Below are 22,847 nucleotides of genomic sequence, written 5' to 3'. Positions count from 1 at the left end.
CCATGGCAGTTTGGGAATTTTTTTTCTTTAAGATTTTATAGAGCTGAGTTTAGAACGGGAATGTTTTCATAAGCGCTTAAGCATCTTTAGTGAAGCTAATTTATAGAATTTAAATGTTCCTCTCCTCTCCAGCAGTTTAAATCCAAATTCCTCAGCAGTGGGGAGCAGGGGCCCCGAGAAACAGGAAACCACTCTGTTTCATTGTTCATGCTCAACAATAAAAAATTAAACAGCCTAAAAAGTGCAAGCCAGAGAGAATTTTTTAGACATTCTCTCCTCTGAACTTAAGTGATGGTAATGAACACAAAAATTGGATGCTTCTCTTCATGGCTTTTTTTTTTTTTTCTTTTTCTCTCTTCCTCTCTGGGCCTGGCAGCCATGTCTTGGACTACCGGGGTGACCCAGCCTGCATGACACAGCGCTGGGCAGGGTACCCACAAGTCACTCAAATCACCTTGGCCAGCAGTTCACCTTGCAGCCCTCCCCTGGGAATGGTGTGACCCGGCAGGGAAGAGCTGCATTAGGCAGCCCCCTCGAGGCCCTTTGGCACAGTCTGCTGGAGAGCTGAGCACTCAGCCAAAGTCTGCAGGAAGCTTCCCTTGGTAAGATTTGTTGGAGCTACTTTCTGCTTCTATTTTCTATCCCCATTCCTGTTTTAGTATCTGTTTTTGTTTCCAAATTATGACACGGCATGAAATCTGCCTTCTCTGTTCTCCTGTGGAACCAGGAGGTGTATGAGTAAGTAGGTATTTAATACGTCAAAAGAGCAGGTCCTTCTCCTCACTTCTTATCTATGGCTTTAGGAGTTCAACACCCTTCTTTTGTCTTTTGTCCCTCAGCCCAAATCACACCCAAAAGATGCTCGATCCTCTCTAGATATGGTGACTTAAAAAAATATGGACACTGGATACAAATAGAACAGATTCAACAACTAACATTGACTAAGTGCTTATGCTCTGCCGAGTGCCTCATAATAGACACCTTATCGCATTGAATTCTCACAGCAAGCCTGGGACAGTGTTGTAATCATCGTTCTTATTTTGCAGATAAGAAACAGACTCAAAAAGACACTGTAACTTATCCAAGGCCACGCGTATGGCCCGTAAATGGCACGGCAGGGCTGGCACCTTTGGTCTGAGTTGTGTGTGTCTCGAATGCCACACTGAACAGAAGGCCAGCTTTCCAGATCACCTGTGATGGAACAGAAGGACTTTCCTCAGCCTGGCCTCCAGGCTGACAGAGACCAGAAGACATGGTGAATTCAGGTATCTTTCATAATATGACAGAGCTCTCTATTTGGAAATAATTGTGTTAGTCTAGGATAAGGTAGACTCTGCGACAGAAATAAATCCCAAAGTGCTAGTGATTTAGCTTAATAAAAGTTCATTTCTTGCTCATGTAGAGCCCACGCTGGTTGGAGATACAGTGTGTGTGTGTGTGTGTGTGTGTGTGTGTGTGTGTGTAGATGCTTTAGTTGACACCATGAATGGGAACTCAGGTGCCAGACCTCTGAGGGAAGAAGCCTCCAGATGAATCCTGCTCCTAACATTATATTTACTTATTTATTTATTGTCCACACGGACAGCATGCACGAGTTCCTGGGCCAGGGATTGAACCCACGCCACAGCTGTAACTAGAACCATAGCAATGACAACACCAGATCCTTAACTCACTGCCTGCTCTTAACATTTTGTCACCTCCAGCTAGTCACATCTTCTTCGTTAAAGCCCAGACAGCATGGAGAGAGAGGTAAGTGGTCCTTGTCTGAAGTCTTCTCCATGGCTCCACACCTGAGCCTGTTAAAGTGATTGAGGTTTGTGGGGAGGCTGTTTCTGCACTGAGAGAGAACCTCGGCATCCACACTGGATTTGCACACGCTGCAGGGTTTATCTTCCCATCACTCAACAAATATTTACTGAGCACGTACTAGGAGCCAGGTGCTACTCTGGACATACATCAGTGAACAGGTAAAGCCTCATGTTCCATAGGGAAAATAGTTGCTGGTTTTTCCAAATAATCATTTTAAGTATGTTTTCCTAGGAACAAAAGTAATATTTGCTTATTCTATGAAATTTGAGAAATATACAAAATTTTTAGAAAATAGAAAAAAAAAATCCAACAGAAAATGATCATCACCATGCAGTAATAATGTGTGATGACTCGCTTTTGTATTATCTTACACACACACACACACACACACACACACGTATATGTGTGTGTCCATTATGTATTCAATTTTATGTCATTTTTTTCCCCGTTTAGAGTGCATTGCAAACTCTTAATCCCTATTTGGGCTGCTTATAACAAAATACCTGAGCCAGGGTGGCTTATAAATAACAGAAATTTCTTTCTCACAGCTCTGGAAGCTGGGAAATTCAAGGTCAGTGTACCTGCAGACTGACGGTCTGCTAAGAACACAGTTCCTGATTCACAGATGGCATCTTTTTGTCGTGCCTTCACATACGGGAAGGTGCAAGGGAGCTCTCTTGGGGCCTCTTTATAAAGGCACTAATCCCATCCATGAGAGCTCCACCCTCATGACCTAATCACCTCCCAAAGACCCTCACCTCCTAATACCTTCACCTTGGGGGATTAGGATTTCAACTTTTGAATTTTGAAGTGACACAAACCTTCAGACCGTAGCACAAACTTATTCTCACATCATGAAAATATGATATTTAATGGCTGCATATGGTTCCATCCTGTAGCAATACCAACTATTTAACCACGCCGCAACCATTTCACATTTCAGTTGATTCCAGTGTTTCACTGTGATAAGCAATGCCTTGAAGAACCATCTTGTACATGAGTCTTTGGCTTCATCGCCGATTAGTTGTTTAGAATATAATCAGAGAAGTGGGATTACTGGTTCAAAGGGTATGCAAATGCTCATGTTCTTGATAAATATTGCCAGGTTGCTTTCCAGAGTGTTAGCACCAATTTACATTTTCACCTGTATTTTGTGAGATGCCTTCTCCTGCCAATAGTCAGTATTAGAGTGTTTCTAATCTTTGCCAATTTGTTACATTAAAGAATGGTACTTCATTTTAAGACTGGTTCACTTCCTAGGTTGCTCAGTAATTATTGGGATTTGCTTAAACCTGAGTTTTAATCCCAGGTCTGGCACCTTCTAACAAGATACGTAACCTCTCTAAGCATCAAATTTCTTTCCATCAAATGTTGATAGTTATTCAGACTTTTTGGGATACTGTACAGATTAAATGTGTTCAGGTTTATAACTGTTTTAACGTTCTGTTTAACGCTCTGCCTGTCACAGAACGAATAAATGGTAGTTATTATCATGGACATGACAATTCAAAAATTATCAACACATGAATAGTTTCAGCCTTTTTTCTTCCCTCTGTGTTTTAATGAAGAGTCTCATTTTGCTCAACTGTATTTCTTTCCCTTCTCCTCTGAAGGGGTGCTGCCTTTCTTTGGGGCTTTTGTGAATTAGAATTAGTAGGAATGAGAGGGGAAAAAAGCACAAAGAGACACGCTGACCAGGGACAGACCACCCAGTACCCAGTGGCCAACAATAATGCACAGGATCTGGTAGTGGCTACAAGTAGCCCTGGTGGTGGCTGGGCTCAGCTGGGTGGTTCTGCTTTAGGTTGTGAGCTGACTGGGCTTAGCTCCGGGCTGTGAAGGGGTTCAGGTCTGCCCCACCTGTGCTTGACCTGGGGCCTGTATGGAATGAGGAGAAAATAGCCCAGGGTGTGTTCTCATGTGAGATCACCAGAGAAACGAGGTCATCATGCCAAAACCCACAGGCAAATTTAAGGCCTGTGCGCCTGTTATACCTGTTAGTATCCTACTGGCCAAAGCAAGTCATGTGGCCCAGGCCAACATCAGCGGGGCGGGAAGTCTCCTTCCCCACAATTGGGGGAAGGGAGTGACTATGTTCTGAACAAATGATCATAACGAGGAGTTCCAGGAAATTTCAGGAAGAGGGTGCTCGACTGTGTAGTGTAAGGAAACTGGGAGAAAAGAAAAGTGGTCACGAGACATGTTGGATATGGGTGAGATTTTGCAGATCAGAATCCTTTTAATTTCTCAGAGTCTCTGGTCAGGAACTTGTAAATTACCTTTTGTCTGTCTGGACTGGGCTTTATCAAATGGTACTTGCCCTAGGGACTGAGAGTGTGTGATGGCTCGCCTGGTGCCACACAGCGGAAACAATTACCTTCAGAGCTTTTCCTCTTTGCATGTCTTAGAACTTTCAAGCATTTTCTGATGGTTCTGTTTCTTTTTATCCCACTAGTGGAAGAGTATGGATAGGGACTCCCTAATTGTAATTACCAAGAGAGGCACAACATCTCCACAGGATGTGTGTCAGCCGCCCCATTGCCATCTCTTTGAGAAAAGAGACAAGTTTGAGAAAACTTGGACTCTCCCTGAGGGCTGAGAATGAGAGCAACCAACTGGGTCTCAATCATGGCTCAGAAGCTCCAAAGTCAATCACAGAACCTTCCAATGAAATCAAATTGATAGCGAGCACAGGGCGTGACTCTGGTGAGATAGAGTCGGAAGAGGTTTCCTGAGAGAACTGTGTCCTGCTAGCCGCCGTCATTGTCTGTGTAAAAAGCTTCCCCTCGCCTCCCTGGAGACCGTTTACTTGGAACGTGACTGGTTCTCAATGTCCTGGTTTCTGGGTTTGCTTAGCTCTGCAAACAGCTGCACATCACATGCATATCATTACCCCACATTCCCAGCAGGATGAAGGGGCTTGTTAATAGATTTGTCCTGAATTTTAATTCTCACTTACTCTGACGCTAATTAGACCACCTAAACATGGCCGCATCAGCTCTGCTTCATTCTCTAAATGTTATCTGTCTATAACTTTACCCAAAACATTTTTGCTTTGTTTCCAAGAAAGCAATGTTTCTGACCTCTTTAAAAGAAAAAATCCACGCCTTGGAGTTCCCATCGTGGCTCAGTGGTTAACGAATCCGACTAGGAACCATGAGGTTGCAGGTTCGATCCCTGGCCTTGCTCAGTGGGTTAAGGATTCAGTATTACCATGAGCTGTGGTGTAGGTTGAAGATGCGGCTTGGATCTGGCATTGCTGTGGCTGTGGCATAGGCCCGTGTCTACAGCTCTGATTAGACCCCTAGCCTGGGAACCTCCATATGCCGCAGGTATGGCCCTAGAAAAGGCAAAAAGACAAAAAAAAAATCCACACCCAGAAGAATCATAAGCAGTGTAAAGAATTACACTAAATAATTGGTCCTCAGCCTTCCTAGAGCAGTGGCTTAGGGCATCAGTAGTCTCAATATCATTGGGCTTCTGCTGGAATAATGAGCAGCATGTGTACTTTTAAATGTATAGTATATTTGAGTATTGGGAGCAGGGAATTTGTGTAGTTCTGTCTTCTTAAGTCATTAGAAGACATTTTAAAGAGTTTTCTTTAAATCTATAGCCAGATTGGCTATCTCCCTATTTCCATAAAAAGAAGGGAGTGTGAATATAAAATCTCTGCTTTCTCCCTCCCCAAATGGTGGCTTTTTTTTTTTTTCTTTTTGGCTTTTCTGAAGTCCTGTTAAAGGCAGTACTTTCACGAGTTTAAATGCTCTGACTCAGGAGTTGGATAAGGCAAGTTTGCATCCTAGCTCTGTGACCTTTCATAAGCGACTTGAGCTTTCCTGTGTCTCAGTTTCTTCTTCTGAAAATGAGGAAGAGACTAGACTCTAACTGTGGAATGTCAGCTACCTGCCATTTTGGAAGCTTCCTCACTTGGCCCCTGTGGCATGTGAGCCGTGGCTATAGCCGGCAGCCTCCCACACCCTCCGGCCGGGTCCCACCTCCAGCATCGCCGAGTCCCTCAGCTTTGCTTGTTCAGGGACTTTTCCAAAATGGAAGACCTGGAAAGCTCAGGGGGTTAACGCTCACCAGTGGGATGGGAGTCCATTCTCTGATCCAGAGGGTTCGGTGTGGTCTTCACGGTCCCGCAGGGCACACACTAGGATTGAGCCTCAGCTGCTCATGGCGTTCACCAAATGCACCACGTACTGACTTCTGTCCCCTGTCCTTCCTCCATCTACACCCCCTTGCTGCTGCTTCCTGGTGTCCCCTCCCACTAAACTGCCTGGTCTAAGTCCTTATCGCAAGCTCTACTCAGGGGAATCTCAACTAGGAAAACTCTCAGTAAATATTTGCTCTTATTATATTTATGCAAAAGCTTTTCTATTCCTGGGCAGACTTGTTTTGGAACTCAAATTCAGGATACACGTTGAAACTTTTTTTTTTCTCATTTGAAATTTTATTTCAATCGAAAAATGTACAAACTGATCAATACCGCCTCATCCTCCAGTTGCACCTTTAGCAAATCCTTTGAAATCAGACCGCTTCCCCAATATTGGAACCTGCACTTCTCTTCCTTTCTTGCCGCTTGGGGAGGAGCTGGGCAGCCAGGGTGACGTGGGGTGGGGGGGCGCTCAGGGGACTCAGTGTCTTCGTTCCGACGGTGGGCTGTCTGCATTGGCATGTGCTGCCTGGATCTCAGCCCTGGTGGTTGAGGCTGCCATCAGGTTCTCCAGACTCTTTCACCCAAGCCCTTTTTGATCCCCGACACCACCATTGGCAGGACAACTGAGTGGGATGAAGATTCTAGCCAGTGACCATAGAACTTTTTTTTCTCCTATCAGGGCAAAGCCAACTGGCCTGCAACAGTATCGACCTCCACTTTGGCTTCATTGGCTCAGTGCTGAGGATTTAAGCCAACTGGCCTATGTGGACAGCTTCTAGCATTACCACGGCCTGATCTTTCCCCTTTGGAAATTTTCATTGTAATTGTCCTGGCGTTTCACCGTGATTAGCCTCATGGCTATGTGGCAGGGAGCTGAACCTTGCGGGTGGGTTGGCGCAGTTCTTCGGATGGGTTCGTGTGGGCAAAAGTCCTCTTTCTAGTTCTCTTTTAAATTCAATCCCTCTCTGGCTTGGCCATGAGGGCACAGGCATTGCCAAGGTGATTTTATTATGTGTATCCTGGAGTATGTTGCCTTTTGAGTTTGTAGTTCTGTTTCCTGGAATTATTGCTTCTGGTAGGATTAGGGTTGATTTCTGGCTCTTTGTTGCTGTTTCAGCTGAAATGTTTTATTCCTTCACTTTGCCATTTCATGAAGTTGAGTGAGGACAGCCGTCAGCTCTGGGAAGGTCATTTTAGAGGGTGTTCCTGCTCTAAGCTTCTCCTCCTGGCTGCTTGTGGTGAGGTGTGAGACCAGCGGCAAGTTGCAGCTCTGAGGTTCATTGACTGCAGAATTGTGGGCTTCTGCCTTGGCTTCTCTGAGTCTCTGTTTCCTCAGCTGCAAGGTGGAAATAAAGATAGGCCAAAAGAGAGTTGTGTGAATCAAAGTAGAAAGCCATCTAAGGTATTTGTTCATCTAGTAAATATCAAAGGAAGTCTTACCAGAATGCCCAGCCTTCGGGAGCTGTGGTTTGGTGTGGAAAATGACATGTGAATGGGCAGCCATAGTACAGACTCGTAAATCCTACAAACAGGAATAAATACAAGGTGTTACAAGAGCACATGGGAATGAGGCTTAACTCAGTCTTGAGGGCTCATAGAGAGCTTCTTAGAAGAAACATAGGAAGATTAAGTTATTCATGGTAATATTAGCTATGATTAGTTGGGTGCTTACTATGTGCTGGATAGTATGCTGGGCACTACCTCAATGAGATAGCAATACCTCAATTAGATATCACAATAGCGCCTATCTTATAGGGGTCTTAACTTCCCTTTTATAGTCAAAGAAACCAGGAGTTCCTGTTGTGGCGCAGTGGAAATGAATCCCACTAGAAACCATGAGGACGTGGGTTCAATCCCTGGCCTTGCTCAGTGGGTTAAGGATCTGGTGTTGCTGTGGCTGTGGTGTAGGCCAGCAGCTGTAGCTCCCTTCGACCCCTAGCCTAGGAACCTCCATATGCCGCAGGTGCGGCCCTAAAAGAAAAAGACAAAAAGACAAAAAAAAAAAAAAGAAAGAAAGAAAGAAAAAGAAACCAACTCAGAAAGGTTAAGTAATTTGCCCAAGGACATACAGCTAAGTGGTGCAGTCAGACTTTGACTTTAAATTTGATTTTAGGGAGTTCCCGTCATGGCTCAGTGGTTAGCGAATTCGACTAGGAACCATGAGGTTGTGGATTTGATCCCTGGCCTTGTTCAGTGGGTTGAGGATCCTGCGTTGCTGTGAGCTGTGTTGTAGGTTGCAGACGTGGCTCGGATCCTGTGTTGCTGTGGCTCTGGGGTAGGCCAGTGGCTACAGCTCCGATTCGACCCCTAGCCTGGGAACCTCCACGTGTCGCGGGAGCGGCCCAAGAAATGGCAAAAAGACAAAAAAAAAGAAAGAAAAATTTGATTCTAGAACCCTTGCTTTCAAACACTATGCAAATCTGCTCGTGCATGACCCTACTTAAAACTGACCGTTTTTGACTTCCTATTGCTCAAAAGATAATGACTAAATGCCTTAACATGCCCCAAATCTGCTGTCCATTTCGGTCTCTCTTTACACCCCCTACCCCATGATGGTCAGCCTCAGGGCAGCTCATGAAGAATATACTCCGTTGAGAAGTCTGAACTTGTCCTGTGGACAGTAGGGAGCCATGGAGGTTTTAAGCAGATTGAGTAGCAGAGAGGCAAGACCTGGGAAGGCCAGTTAGAAGAGGGTTGAAGCAACTCCGGCAGGCAGAGGTGCTCGGGCATCTGAAAGGAGGGAGGGGCAGGAAGGAAAAGTGAATGGGATTCAAGAGACATTAAGAAAGTTTGAAGCTACAAATGTTGGTGACTGATCGTGTTGGGAAGTGAAAGAAAGTGAGGACTCTAGATTTATCACCGGATTTCTGGCTTGAACGACAAGGTGGAGGGTGCTAGATAGTTTTAAAGAGCTGTGATCAATGCCTAACAGAAGCGCCCACTACCAATAATTCTACCGGGTTTTCATTACGTGCAAACTGAAGGGTCCTGAAAACTGTCAGAAATTTCCCTTCCCTGTCCCTTTTGTTCCTTCCCTTCCACCGTGGGTGTAGGAATTTACTAAAAACTGCAAAAAGCAAAACAAAACCCAATGACAACAAAAACCCCTCTTCTCTACCCCCTGCCCAGAGCTGAACTACAAACCCACAGGGCATCAGCCATGGATTAGACAATCAAACAATGACCGAATTTAGGCTTTTAAACATTAAAATCAATCAAGCCCAAGGAATCTAGCTTGAAATGAAGAGGTGTTTATAAGTAGGCTGAGGTGCTCTGAGGAAAACAACTTAATTATTAAAGCAGAATTTTCACGGTGCAGGAAAAATGTTCCAATAATGTCAGATTAAACATGTAAATCTATTTACCTTCCAGATGCTTTTTTTGAGTGCTCATATTAATGTCTCCTGCTTACCTGTTGGCCTAGGAAAGAGGGTTTGTTGCTTAGGGAAGAGCATCAGACCCAGTCCTGCTGGAAACACGTTCTCGTGTTTGTCCCTGAGTGAGTATCTCCTATCACTTTCAGGGTGTTTGTTAATTACTGTATAAATTCCCCTACTGAAAATGGAGAACTTATTCAGTGTTGAAAATGGAGAACTTATTCAGAACTCAAGCATCAAATGGTCACAGTGTTTTAAAAAGCCGGTTTCTTCTTCTCTATTTACCCCCTCCCTTCTTCTGGATCCTCTGGTGCATTGAAATTATGACATTAAAGTCACCTTTATTTCAGTTGACTTGGATGACTAGAATATAAGTTGAAGAAGGGTTGGAGGCAGAATTACTCAGGTGGAGAAACTGGGAGGAAAAAATTCTTAAGGCAGTGATCTTCAAATGGATTTGCATTCGGCAATGGCACAAGGAAATCTGATGGGTCCTGTGTTCCTTCACCAAGTAAAATATCATCTGTATCAGTGGCCTTCAAAAGAAATATGTTGTGGCCCCCAAATGCAGGTTGACATATGAAATTTCAAATTTTCCACATTAAAAAAAACAGAAAGAAACCAGTGGAGTTAATTTTAATGTTTTTATTTAAACCTATATATCTAAATACTATATTTCAGCATATGGTCAGTGTAAATATTATTGAGATTTTCACATTATTTTTTTTGGTACCGTCCTTGAAATCCAGTTGGGTTTTAAACTCAGCGTCTATCAGAATAGCCACATTCCAAGCACTTATGTAACACGTGTAGCTAGAGGCTACCCTATTGCACACTGCACATCTAAACAATTCGGTGAAAGTTTTCCCTCTAGAATTGATAGACCAAGAGGAGGTTTATGCATTTAATGAATCTACCTTTTTCCCCCTTTCCAACTGAGAAAGAAAAAAAAATGTGCCTGTGAAGAAAACGGGCTACATGGCCCTATTGATAAATTTCAGGTTAAATTCTTTTTCATATAATTGTTCCTTGGTTCCAGGACTGGTCACAAATGAAAAATAACCCTTTTAAGGGTGTAGACAACTTCATTCAAGAGGCAGTAAAACTGAGGCATTAAAATAAATAACAATCTGCATGTTTTTTAAAAACGAGGGGTACACTTTTCATCCTTTCAGATGGCACAAATTTTTCATTAATAAATGTCAGCAGATCTCTCTTCCTCAAGCTAGTGACTATATTAAACATGAATTATAAGAACTCTCTTGGTTCCCAGCAGTATTTTTCTGTAGATTAGTCTGACAATTTAAAAATATATCTGTATGTTTGGCAGCTCTGGGATGACTTTAATTTCTAGCCCAGAGAACTCTCACACTCAGCATTTTTTAGGGGTGGGGACTATTATAATTAGATACATCCAGAAAAGTTTTCTGGGAGTTGAATTGTATTACATAATAAATCACTCTCTATTTGATGTGCTGAGCATCTTTATCTTTACTTTTCTAGCCCCAAACCCAGAGAGCCCATTATCTTTCAAGCTGCAAATGCATTCTGAGTTTTATGGATCGGGAGTTGTTTCTGGCATAGAAGGCAGTGAGGTTCAGCATGGTAGTGTGGGAATCCTCTGAAATTAAAAGGATCTGGCTTCACATCTTAGTTCATGGGTTATTTTGGGACAGTCACTTAAATTCTCTGCACCTCAGGTTCCCCATCTGTGCAAAAGGGATCATAATATCTAACTCAGAGACGATTGTGAAGACAAGTGGATCGTAACTGTACAATGTCTGATACAGACACCTGAATGCTGATAATTCTCTCCTATGGCCTTCCTCAGGCTAATTGGGTGAGATTCAATGACATTGAAGATTCAGTGTCTCCAGCAAGGTTTTTGTATCAGTCATCTATTGCTGTGTAACAGTTACCTCAAAGCTTAGTGACTTCACAACAAACATACAATCGTCCAGTTTTTCTCGGTCAGGAATCTGGGCAGAGTTAGCTGGGTTCCTCTGTCTTAAGGCCTCTCATGAAGTTGCAATCAAACAGTCAGTCAGGGGCTGTGGTCTCATCTGAAGGTTTGACTGGGGGAAGATTGGCTTCCAAGTCCAGTCATGGGGTTGTTGTCAGGCTTCAGTTCTTTGTGGGCTCTTGGATTGAGGGCCTTAAGTCTTCATTAGCTGTGGCTGGAGGCCTTTATTGTTCCTTGGTACTGGAGTCTTTCCATAGTGCACTTTACAAACTGGCAGCTGGCAAAGGAGAGAGAGAGAGAATGAGACACACACACACACACACACACACACACACACACACACACGGGGGGGGGGGGGGCAGGAGCCTGAGTGTTACTAGAACCTACTTTTGGAAGTCACATCCATAACTTGTACTGTATTCTTTTTGTTAGAATTGAGTCACTGGGTCCAGCAACACTCAAGGGAGAGGATAACTTAAGAATGTGAATTCCAGGGGAGTTCCTGTTGTGGCGCAGCAGAAACAAATCTGACTAGGAACCATGAGGTTTTGGGTTTGATCCCTGGCCTTGTTCAGTGGGTTGAGGATCTGGCATTGCCGTGAGCTGTGGCGTAGGCCGGCAGCTGTAGCCCCAATTGGACTCCTAGCCTGGGAACCTCCATATGCTGTGGGTGTGGCCCTAAAAAGACAAAAGACAAAAAAAAAATCCAGGAAGTGGGATCTTTGGGGGTATCTCAGAGGTTGCTTAGTGTAGACTTCTGCAGCTTTAACCTTCATGTTTCCTAGTATTACTACCCCGCCACATGTAGGTTCTAAGTTGGTAACATAGTAAGAGCTGAACGAATCAGGGCTGTGAATCAGAGACTCTGCTGAATGTTTCACATAGCCTTTACGCACCGGACATTGTATTACATGTCGACGCGATGTGTGTCTGCCTCCCCAGGTAGATTGTCAGCTCCATGAGGACAGGGAAATGTTTGCTCACTGCAGCAGGTCCAGACTCTGGAACAGTGTTTGACACAATTCCCTCAATAGCTGTCAAATAAGTAAAGGGCTCAGTGAGTCCTCTTGCTTCATGCAGTAACCCCAGGAGGTAGGTCCAACTGTTATGCCATTTCACAGAACATTGACACTTGAAGGTAAAGTGACTTTCCCAGTCTCACTGCTCAAGTAAGCAGTGGGACCCAGGAGCCCAGGTGTACTGAGCCGTCTCAAAGCCTGTCCTTCAGTTACCTGCTTTGTGGACTCCTGATAACCTGTGAGTGGTAGACAGTGCACGTGTGTGTGTGTGTGTGTGTGTGTGTGTGTGTGTGTTGGGCATCGTGCACTTCTGGGAGGAGTGTAGTCATCGTCTTCCACTAGGCAGCCTCTCAGCAGGCAGATTTCAGCATCCACTAGAGTTTGCAGTGGAACAAGCCTTTCCTGGCTGTATCCTCAAGTAATTTCTGTTTTCTTCACATACCAAAGAATGAAAATCAGACAAATGAAAGGGAGAGCATAGGGCAGGGAGTATGGAGCCCTTGTGAAGCTATGAGCCACAGAAGTGACTGGGGGTTGGAGGGGGCAGATATTTTCCATTAGCTCTCTGCCTGAGTTTTAGGAAGCTAATGCTTACTTGGTTTTAGCAAACTTTTTTTTTTTCCTTTGCTTTTTAGGGCTGTACTGCAGGACGTGGAGGTTCCCAGGCTAGGATTGAATTGGAGCTGCAGCTGCCAGCCTACGCCACAGTCCCAGCAACGCAGGATTTGAGCCTCATCTGTAATCTACACCACAAATCACGGCAACGCTGCATCCTTAACCCACTGAGCAAGGTCAGGGATCGAACCTGCATCCTCATGGATACTAGCCAGATTTGTTTCTGCTGCACCACAATGGGAACTCCTCAGCAAACCTTCTGTGAGGAAGTTTCTCTCAGTCTTTTCAGTGTCCCTGACTCTTCTCCCTCCTGTTAGTTCCGCATGCGTTCTTACACTTCTTTCAGCTAAAACTTTTTTTTTTTTTTTCAATTTGAAAGTTGCTTATGTGCTTTGGAAAAATGGTAACGGTGGAGTTCCCGTTGTGGCTCAGTGGTTAATGAACCCAACTAGTGTCCATGAGGATGAGGCTCGATCCCTGACCTCGCTCAATGGGTTAAGGATCTGGTGTTTCTGTGAGCTGTTGTGTAGGTCTCAGAGGCAGCTCGGACCTGTTGTTGCTGTGATGCAGGCCGGTGGCTACAGCTCCGATTTGTAGTTCCTGTAATATGGGAACCTCCATAGGCTGCAAGTGTGGCCCTAAAAAGACCAAAAAAAAAAAAAATGGTAATGGTAATGGCAGTAATGAAAAAAATTAACTATGATAGCAATAAAACTAACATTTGAGTGCTTACTCTGTACCCGGCAAAATTCCTAGTGTTTTCCAAGTATTAAGTAATTTAAAAGGTCTTCTGGAACCATTAGGTCAATCCTATGGATGACTTTAAAGGCTGTTTATCTACTGTTGTTCAGGGAAATCACCCTGAAAGTTAGTGGCTTAAAACAACAATAAACATTTATTATCACTGACAGTTTCTGTAGATCAGGCATCTGGGAGTGGCTGGGTGGTTCCAGCTCAGGATTTCTCACGAAAACGAGTGGGATGTTGGCCCAGGCACAGTCATGTGAGGGCTTGCTTGAGGCTAGAGGATCTGCTTCCAAGATGGCTCATTCCAATGGCTGGCAAGCTGGCAGGAAGCTCCTTTCCAAGTGGGCTTATCCACAGGGCTGCTTGCGGGTCCTCACTTCATGGTAGCTGGTTTTGCCCAGAGCAGGGGATCAAAGAGAGCAAGAAAGAAACCACTGTGCCTTTGTGAGCTGCCTTAGAAGTTACCCACTGTCACTTCCACAGTATCCATTGGTCACACACATTGGCTGGCCCCACTCAGTGTGGGAGGTGACTCCACAAAGCATGGATACCAGAAACCAAGGATCTTTGAGTGTCATCTTGAAGACTGGCTGCCACAGCAGTATTGTAGTATGATCATTGTAGCATGAACCACAACTGCATCTACCTTTCCACAGTGTGCAAGGTACTGTGCCGAAGACTACATACAGTATCTCATTGAATTCTGATGGCACCGCTAAGACCCAGCTGCTCTTATTATCCTCGTTTTATAGATAAGGAAACTAAGGCTCAGAGAGGGTAATAAGTTGCTCAAAGTCACAGAACTAGTATGTGGCAAGTAAAAAGAGAATGGAAGCACATCCAAGAAGGAGCTGAGCTAAGATCGAGCTGGCTCCATTTTCACCTGTGATGCTGGAGCTGCTGTGAGGAGCAAATGAGGAAAAGTGTGGGAAGGACAGAGCATTAGATCACAGAGAGATACAACTCTTTCTTCCCTGCGTCAGCCCTGTGAAGCCATGTTTGAAGCATACATCCAGGGTCAGAGTGTCTTGCTTTTGGTAAATAACAGACATAAAGCATTCTGGTTTGGGTTTTATTAAAGCAACTGTAGAGATTTGGGACTGGCCCCTTGAGATCTGGACAATTAGCACTGAAACCTATCACATTTTCTAGAAACTGAGTGTCCTGTGATTTTGATAGAATATTAAAGAAATAGAAAAGAGAGGAGTAATAAAGTATAAAGAATAGTTTTACCGGAGTTCTTGTGGCGCAGTGGTTAACAAATCCGACTAGGAACCATGAGGATGCGGATTCGACCCCTGACCTTGCTCAGGAGGTTAAGGATCCCGCGTTGCTGTTGCTGTGAGCTGTGGTGTAGGTTGCAGACGTGGCTTGGATCTAACACTGCTGTGGCTCTGGCGTAGGCTGGTGGCTACAGCTGTGATTAGACCCCTAGCCTGGGAACCTCCATATGCCACAGGAGCGGACTTAGAAAAGGCAAAAAGACAGAAAAAAAAAAAAAAGAATAGTTTTACCTCCTGCCCAGCTTATATGGCAAGGAGGTTGGGAGTGATTTAATACAAGTGTAAAAACAACCATTGAATGTAACGAGGGCTTTACATCGTCGGAATTATTTCAAAGACATTAATGTATTTAAAAGAAGTGTGTGTGTGAGAGAGAGAGAGAGAGAGCGAGAGAGTGAGAGCGAGAGAGAGAGAGAGAGAGAGAGAGAGAGAGAGAGAGCAAGAGCGAGAGCGAGAGCGAGAGAGAGGGAGGGAGGGAGAGGGAGGAAGAGAGGGAGAGGGAGGGAGGGAGGGAGAGAGAGAGAGCCAGAGAGAGGGAGGGGGAGAGAGAGAGAGAGAGAGGGAGGGAGAGAGAGGGGGAGAGAGAGGAGAGAGAGAGCAGAGAGAGAGAGGAGAGGGAGGGAGGAGGGAGAGGGGGAGGGAGAGAGAGAGAGAGCGAGAGCCAGAGAGAGCCAGAGAGAGAGAAAGCAAGCCAGGTACACTAAATCATTCCCAGAGTTGAAGTTTACGTGCCCAAAGGAACACAAGAATACAAGAACAGATGGCACTGGGTCAGGTTCATTGTCCTTCCGTATTCCTAATGTTTGGAGGCAAATGAGCAACTGTAGGTGAAGTTGTTTGTCTTCTTGTGTATCATTATCAGAGGCCAGGAGCCTCACTCCAATGTGCTTCCTGCGAAAATGCACATACCCACATACACCTGAAATTTGCATTAAAATTTTAGGGGCTTTAAAACTCCCTGAAGCCATGAGATGGTCTCCTTAGTGTTTGTGGCCTAGTGTTCATGGAACCCTGGATAGAACCCCCAGATGCTAAGTACTTTGGAGATTTATGTTTTCCATACTTGACAAATTACTTTGTATTATGGAACTTGCTGAACTACCTCAAATCACATTTTCTCATTATCTTGAATTATCCTTGGTATTTTTAAATTTTGACCTGATCCACTTTAGCCTTCATGTTTCCAGACTAGAGCAGATAATTAAAAAGCAAATGCATGGACTCTCAGTATCCTCCAGGTTGTGTCCAGTGCATCCCAAATCTGATGCAGGCATGCCCCCCCAACCCCCCTTCACCTGCTGTCTTAGCACCATATCCTCTTTGCTCCTCCAAACGGGTACACTCTATATACAGTAAAATTCACTTATTTTACGTGTGGGTTTTAGGAGTGCAGTTCTATAAAATTTGACAAATGCATAAAGTTGTGTAACCACCACCATAATCAAGATGCACAAATGTCCCACGGGTCCAGAAAGTTCTCTTGCACCCCTTTGCACTCATCCCCTGCCCCCAGGCCCAGACCCTGATAACTGCTGATCTGATTTTGGTGCTTCACCCCTTATATCTTATAAATGCAGTCACACAGAATGCATCCTTGGAGGCTAGGTTCTTTCTCTTCACATGCTTCTGAGATGCATTCATGTTGTTGCATTAAATGGTAGAATGCAATTTGTTCATCCATGCCTCTGTTGATGATGTCAACATTTCCAGTTTTTTTTGCCCCTCCCCCCCGGGGGGGGGAGGGCCTGGAGAGTGGAGCACGAAAAGTGTCATATTCTTCCTCCATTGAAATCCTTTAAGTATTGTCACCAGTGCTGTCTTGGACCCCCAACTTGGAGCAGCTGTTCTTTTTGCATTTGGGCTTCTGCTTTCGTATTTACTTTTCTTCTCTGCAAAGTGGGGCCCAAACGTTCCCCTGATCTAGGTAGACAATATCCAGAGGAAAAAACAGGGCAACGCTGTGTGCCTTGAAAATGTTAGCTTCCCTATCCCACGTACTGGTTTTAAAATCACCTAAAACCTTGTTAGAAAAATCACCCCAAGCCTACTGAGTCAGAGCCAGCAACATAAAATCCTGATGCGTTGGATGCCTATGAAAGTTTGAGAAGCACTTGGTCATATGCCACTCTCGCTACTAAAAATAAAATATATATATTTTCTCATAACGTTTGGCCCTTTCTTCTTTTTCTTTCCCTCTCTGGAGTAAAATCATTCTGTAGTTAAGAAAAGAACTCAAGTTTGGATCTGAGGAGATGGTGAGCGCGGCATCCTCGGAGGATGGAAGAGCAAAAGGGGGAAGAAAAAGAGAAAGAAGGCAAGAACAGAGATCTTCGCCGCCAGAGCCGGACCCTCCGGGGCCCCCTCGGAGGCCTCTCGGAGCCGGGACACCCGGGGTGCGACGCGGGCGCGGCGCGCAGCAGGGACTCTTGCAAAACTTCACTGAGCTGGGCCAGGCTGGCCCGGCCGAGGAGGGCGGGGCGGGCGGGAGGAGGGACAGCGGGGGGCGGGGCCGGCGCGGCGAGGGGCGGGGTCAGCGCCGAGGCCGTGGGGGCAGCTACGGCGCCGGGCAGCGGGAGCGGCGTCCGCGCCATGTGGCTGCTGGGGCCGCTGTGCCTGCTGCTGAGCAGCGCCGCGGGTGAGTCGGGGGGCGTCCGGCGAACTTTCTGCGGGGTGCGGGGTGCGGCGGCCGGGCTGAGATCTTGCCCCTTTCCTTTGCCCGGGCTGCGTCTCCCGGCGCGGGTGTGCACGGAGGGCGGAACCCCGGCGTCGGGCTGGCCGGGACCCCGGCAAGGGGCCGCGGCGGGGTGCGCGCCGTCCTATTGTGTGGGCTTACGCGCCGGCTTGTGCAGTGTTGTGTGTGCGCGGGCGGGGCTTTGTGTGCAGTCCGGCTCCAGGGAGCCCGGCAGCTGCCCAGATTGGGCGTAGCTGGACTGTGAGAGAGAGAGAGAGAGTGAGAGAGAAAGAGAGAGAGAGAGACTGTGTGTGTGTGTGTGTGTGTGTGTGTATGTGTGGTGTAGGGAAAAGGAGGGAGGGGAGAGGAAAGAAAGCTTCCCGATCCCATCATCCCAGACGCGGGGTGCTCGATGCTGCGCTAGCCTCCCCAAGGGCCTCTTTGGGGGTCTCTTGTGTGCACCCCCGTGCCTCGGTTTCCCTATCGGGACAGCGCGTGGAGCGGCTGGTATCGCCGCTTCCTTCCGTTCCTCCCTGGGACTGTTTGGTTAGGGCAAAGAGAGATGAAGCAGGGCCAGAGCTGGGGATTATTAATTTTTCCCACTGATAATGGGAGCAGAACATTTATTGAAATCGTCCGATCACCCCCGCCTCGCCTGGCGGGTGTGGTGCCCTAGTGGAGGACCCAGGCTTCATCTGCAGATCCTTTGAAACGGGCACCTCTGTAGCGTTTGCATCCGGAGGCCCCCAGGAACAGCGTGCTCTTCCCAGGAACTTTTCTGCTGATGTGGGCACACTCCAGTTCCAGCTCGGAGCCCTTCCTCTGCCCCTGTCTGCCGGCCACAGCTGTCAGCTGCCCCTCCCACTCCTAGGGTCGGCACGCCCTTGGCCCCCTGATGTTTATTTCTGGGCAGCTGATGTCCAGAAAAGTGGGTGACAGGGCTCAGCGAACTTTCTTCAGCAGCAGCTGGCTTGCCTGACGTTGGTGCCATTCGCATGTCTAATTAATGCTTGATTTCCCCAAATGCTTGCAGCTACTGACTGTGGAGGTGCCTTTGGTGGTGAATTCGTTGGGGGAAGTTGAAGCTCACTTAATTCTAAGCTTCCCCCTCCCTGCCAGGTGTGCCCTTGGAAAGAGATGTCGAAGTCCCTGGTCCTGGGCATCCTCGGAATCCGCTGGGTAGCTGTCCCTCATGCTTAGACCTATGACATCATCCCCACTCAGCGGAGACTCCCATTAGATGTCTGTGGGTTTGCTGTGGCTTCCAGTTAAGTGTGGAATGCTGGTGGCTCCTGTGGATTTTTAACCAGGTCTGGGTCACAGTTCCCTGTTTCTCCTGAATTCTTGGGCTACCCCAGGGAGAGAGTTTCAAGGGGGCGTTGGCAGTCACTGGTGGGCATGAATAATTATTTGGAGTATATTAGAACAGGCAGATTTTCAGGACATCTCGGACACAAAGACCTGCCTAGATTCGTGCTCTCAATCTGCAGAGCTGTGGTGAGTCCCCTGATAACACCCAAGTAGGACAGATCTCCTCAGAGAGCTGTTTGTGGCCCATTAGAAACTGTTATTTACTGCATCCCCCAGTCGGTACTGGGTTGCTTTGGTTGAGTCTTCATCCCTGTAAAAATAGCTGTAAAGTTAATTTTGTTTTTCTCTGGTCAGCACTGGTTATTTAATATGTGTGTACACATATAAAATAAGACTGAAATAAATAAAATAGTCCTAGTGGGGAGGGAGGGATGGGGGGGTTGTCACAGAATTCCTAGCTGTCCCACGAGGTGGTTTTCTGTTATCTGTGGTCACTGAGCTTGTATGGCTTTGACTCTCCTTTACAGTTAGTTGCTGCTTTAGAAACCTCTAGGCAGGTTGGGGTGTACACCTTTTCCCTCTCACATGAAGTATCATCCTTTTAGCAGGGATCCCACTTTGATCTGAAGTGTTATCAGACATGGGGCTGGTCAGTGTTTCTGAAGCCTGTGTGGTTTAGTTTGGGGGTCATAGTGGGTGGGGACTCTACCCTTCCACCCCGCATCCTGCACGTCATCCAAGAGGTAACACCACAAGAAAGACTGTAAAAGCCAGTGCTTCAATTCTGTCTCTTCCTCATAGTTGACGAAGAAACCTGGGGTCAGAGTGGAGCCCTAATCTGAGTTCTTGGTCTCTGTAGGGTTGGGCACTACATTTCAAGAGCAATCTGGAGGCATTTGTTATTCAGGAACCTTCTCAGACACCTTTGTGTGTGTGTGTGTGTGTGTGTGTGTGTGTGTGCTTGCTTGCTTTGTTTTTATTGTCTGTGTTAGGGAAGTAAAGCATTCATTTTAACCTTTATTATTTTTTAATGTATCCTGTGAGGGAGACTCAGCCTGTCTGAGTTTTTTCCCCCGTGGTGGCCTCGGTGGCTTTAAGTGCATGGATGGTGAAGCGTGTCTAATGGTGGCCAGGCCCTGCGGGGGTCCGAAGGCTCACCTCCTTCCTGGCTGACCTTTCTCAGACTCCTCACATTCTCCATCTGTCAGGGAAAAGGCTTGATTTCCCCCTTGGGTATCCCCGGAGTGTGGGTGTTAACTTTTTCTCCTGGAAGGATCTGCTTAGCGGTGTGAGTGGGTGGGTTTTATTATTATTATTATTATTATTATTATTATTATTATTATTATTATTATTTTAAAGAACTGAGTGGCTTTGTACAGCCCAGGCTAGTCCATGAGGCCATATGCACCAAGTACAAATAAACACACTTTGTTTTGTTGCTTTTCATCTTCAAAGAGGTGGACGGAGGCTCCCTCCTGGGGTGTGAGGTGTGTTTTCCTGACAGCCCACTTGGGCCTTTCACCTTGTGGTGAGTGAGGGAGAGACTGGGGTGCGAGCCAGCAGGAGAAGGGAGGACAGACTGGCTCTAGGTTTAGATGCCTCTTTGTCACAGTCACCAGGGGTCTTGGAAAGCAAGCTTGTAAAGCAGTTTAGAGAATTTTGGGATTAGGATGCTGTCTAATAAAATAATCTATGAAAGTCGTGGCCCTTCCAGCCTGGCCTCTTTTCATGGGCAAGGAGAGGAGGGGTACCCAGTATATGTGTGAGATGCTTTGCTCGCCGTTGAAACACACGATCCTGTTGAATTTTTCCAACCATGTTGTGTGGCGGGAAGTCATTTTGGGGTCCCAGAGAGCTCACCCCATGCCCCGGGTGCCAGATTGTAACTCAGGTTTCTCTTGGCCTCCAGTCTGGGCTCCCCCCATTTCCAGGTACCCTTCCATGTCCTTCCCCTTGTGTGCTTCTGTGAATGAACAATCCACGAGTTTGTTTCCACAAAGAGACCCCCTTCCCAGATCTGTTCATTTCATGGTGACCGCAGCAGGTATTCATGGTAAATACATCAAATCAATCTCTGGCCTCGAGTAAATCTGGGACTTTCACAATAGCGCCTGGATTTTTGCCCGAACCTCAGGCTGTGGTGCTCTCCTTGACCTGCCTTGTAGTGACACCCAGGTTCCTTTTCATTCGTTAAGCTCTCTATTCACTTGTCCTCTTTTCTTGCATGTTTATTGTATTTTACAATTAAAAACTAAAAGATGTGATGTGCTGAGGGCAACTCTGAGTGAAGGCACTGGTGTTTGCTATGAGGTAGCCCCCGGGGCACATCTCTTTTTGCCTGTGGCGTTGTTTGTACTCTTTTCCTCTTTCTTTTTCTCTGGAATAGTTTGGAAATGCAAGGGCCAGTCTAACTGTGCAGCTGTTTTTGCCTCCGCCTCTCCCTGACAGCTGGGGAGGGTTTTAAGATGGCCGATTGTGTGTGTGTGTGTGTGTGTGTGTGTGTGTGTGTGTCTTTGTTTCATTGTTTCATTGTTGTGAAAGTATCTACTCTCCTGGCTCCTGAGGAGCGCCCTTCAGAGTGTTTGCTGGGAGAGCAGCCAGGTACTCCCAGGACCCAGCACTGGCCTCTCGCATCATCTGCTTGATGCCTCCTGTTGCTTCCAGGATAAGTGTACTTTAGTGACACGGTAACTGCCTGGTCAGAGGGATGACAAATATTTATTTCAGGTAGGATAGTTAGGGTCTCTGGAGCTGCTGCAGGGCTGGGGATAGTCTAGGGAAGTGTGTCAGCCTCGGGGAGTTTGACATTGGGGCTGGAGAGTTCTTTGTTGGGGGAGGTGGGGCTGTCCTGTGCATTTTAGGAGCCTTAGCAGCATCACTGGTCCTAGATGCCAGTAGCAGCCTCCTCCTACTTGCCTCCCCCAGGTGTGACAACCAACAGCATCTTGAGCTGTTACCAGTTGTCACCAGTTGAGAGCCCCTGGCCTGGTGTGAGTGCCCTCCTCCACCATACATCTTGAAATTTTTTTTTTTTTAAACAAGGCCTGAGCCATGTGGAAGGTCCCAGGCCGGGGATCAAATCCATGCCGCAGCAGTGACAGTGCCAGATCCTTAACTGGCTGTGCCACCAGGGAACTCACCTCTTGAGCTTTCTTACTGCTCATCCTGAAAGTGTCTTTGAGAGGTTTCTGCTTTCTGTTCCTGCAGCCCCGCAAGTTCGAAAGTTTGGTGTGAAAGAAGGTTCTTAGGTAGAAACGCCCTCAGCATTGACCTTTCCCCGTGCTTCCCCCTTGTGACGTTGTGAAAGCCAGTGAAGTTGGAGATGGTAGATGTAGATCCCTTGAGAGAGGGAGACAGGCTGAGAAAGCAGGTAAAAGGCAGGTGACACCGAAAGCCGCCTGGTTCCCTGAGTAACTGTTGAACTTGGGAGGCTCAGGGGTCCTGCCAGCTGGAGGAGAAGCTGTCTGAAAGTTTGTCGAAACTTTCAGGGAGTTGGGTGTCGAAATCTTAACCCTGGAAGTCCCCCTGCCTCCTCCCCACAGAGCAGTCTTTGTTCCCCTTGGTTCCCCTTCCCATCAAAGGCTTTTAGAACCCGAGTCCTTTCTGCGGGTGGGCGGGGCACGGGGGTGGGGGGTGGGGGTGGGGAATCTTCTGTAGTGGCCCCAGGTTGGCTCTAGAGAAATTTTCATCTTCTCCTTTCTTCTCTGAAGTCTTTTGCAAGTTAGGCTCTGCTCGGCTTTGGATCCCTTGGATTCCTTTAAGAACCTTTGCCTTCCAGCTGTGCTTGTCCTTTGTTCGGTGGCCAGCTTTCCTTGAGTTTTTTTACTTCCTCTTCTCTTCAACCCAGCGACGTACGTACGTTGTCTGCCATCTTCTTTTGTGTGTGAATTTGC

General features: G+C 46.5%; 1 protein-coding gene across 2 annotated transcripts in view; it reads left to right on the top strand.

The window, feature by feature from the left end:
- The first annotated feature begins 17,218 nt into the window (after positions 1–17,218).
- Positions 17,219–22,847, top strand: part of LDLRAD3 (low density lipoprotein receptor class A domain containing 3) — a 268,394-nt gene continuing 262,765 nt past the window's right edge. Inside the window, exon 1 of one of the 2 annotated variants that reach the window (XM_047775979.1) lies at positions 17,219–17,607. In XM_047775979.1, the coding sequence (XP_047631935.1) occupies positions 17,250–17,607 (358 nt within the window). In that variant the 5' untranslated portion in view covers positions 17,219–17,249. The remainder of the gene's footprint in view (positions 17,608–22,847) is intronic. The other variant, XM_047775978.1, reaches the window with a different exon arrangement.

This window comes from Phacochoerus africanus, chromosome 4 (assembly GCF_016906955.1).
Source record: "Phacochoerus africanus isolate WHEZ1 chromosome 4, ROS_Pafr_v1, whole genome shotgun sequence".
NCBI lineage: Eukaryota > Metazoa > Chordata > Mammalia > Artiodactyla > Suidae > Phacochoerus > Phacochoerus africanus.
Note: the sequence above shows the minus strand (reverse complement) of the source record. Positions and strands in the feature narration are given on the sequence as shown.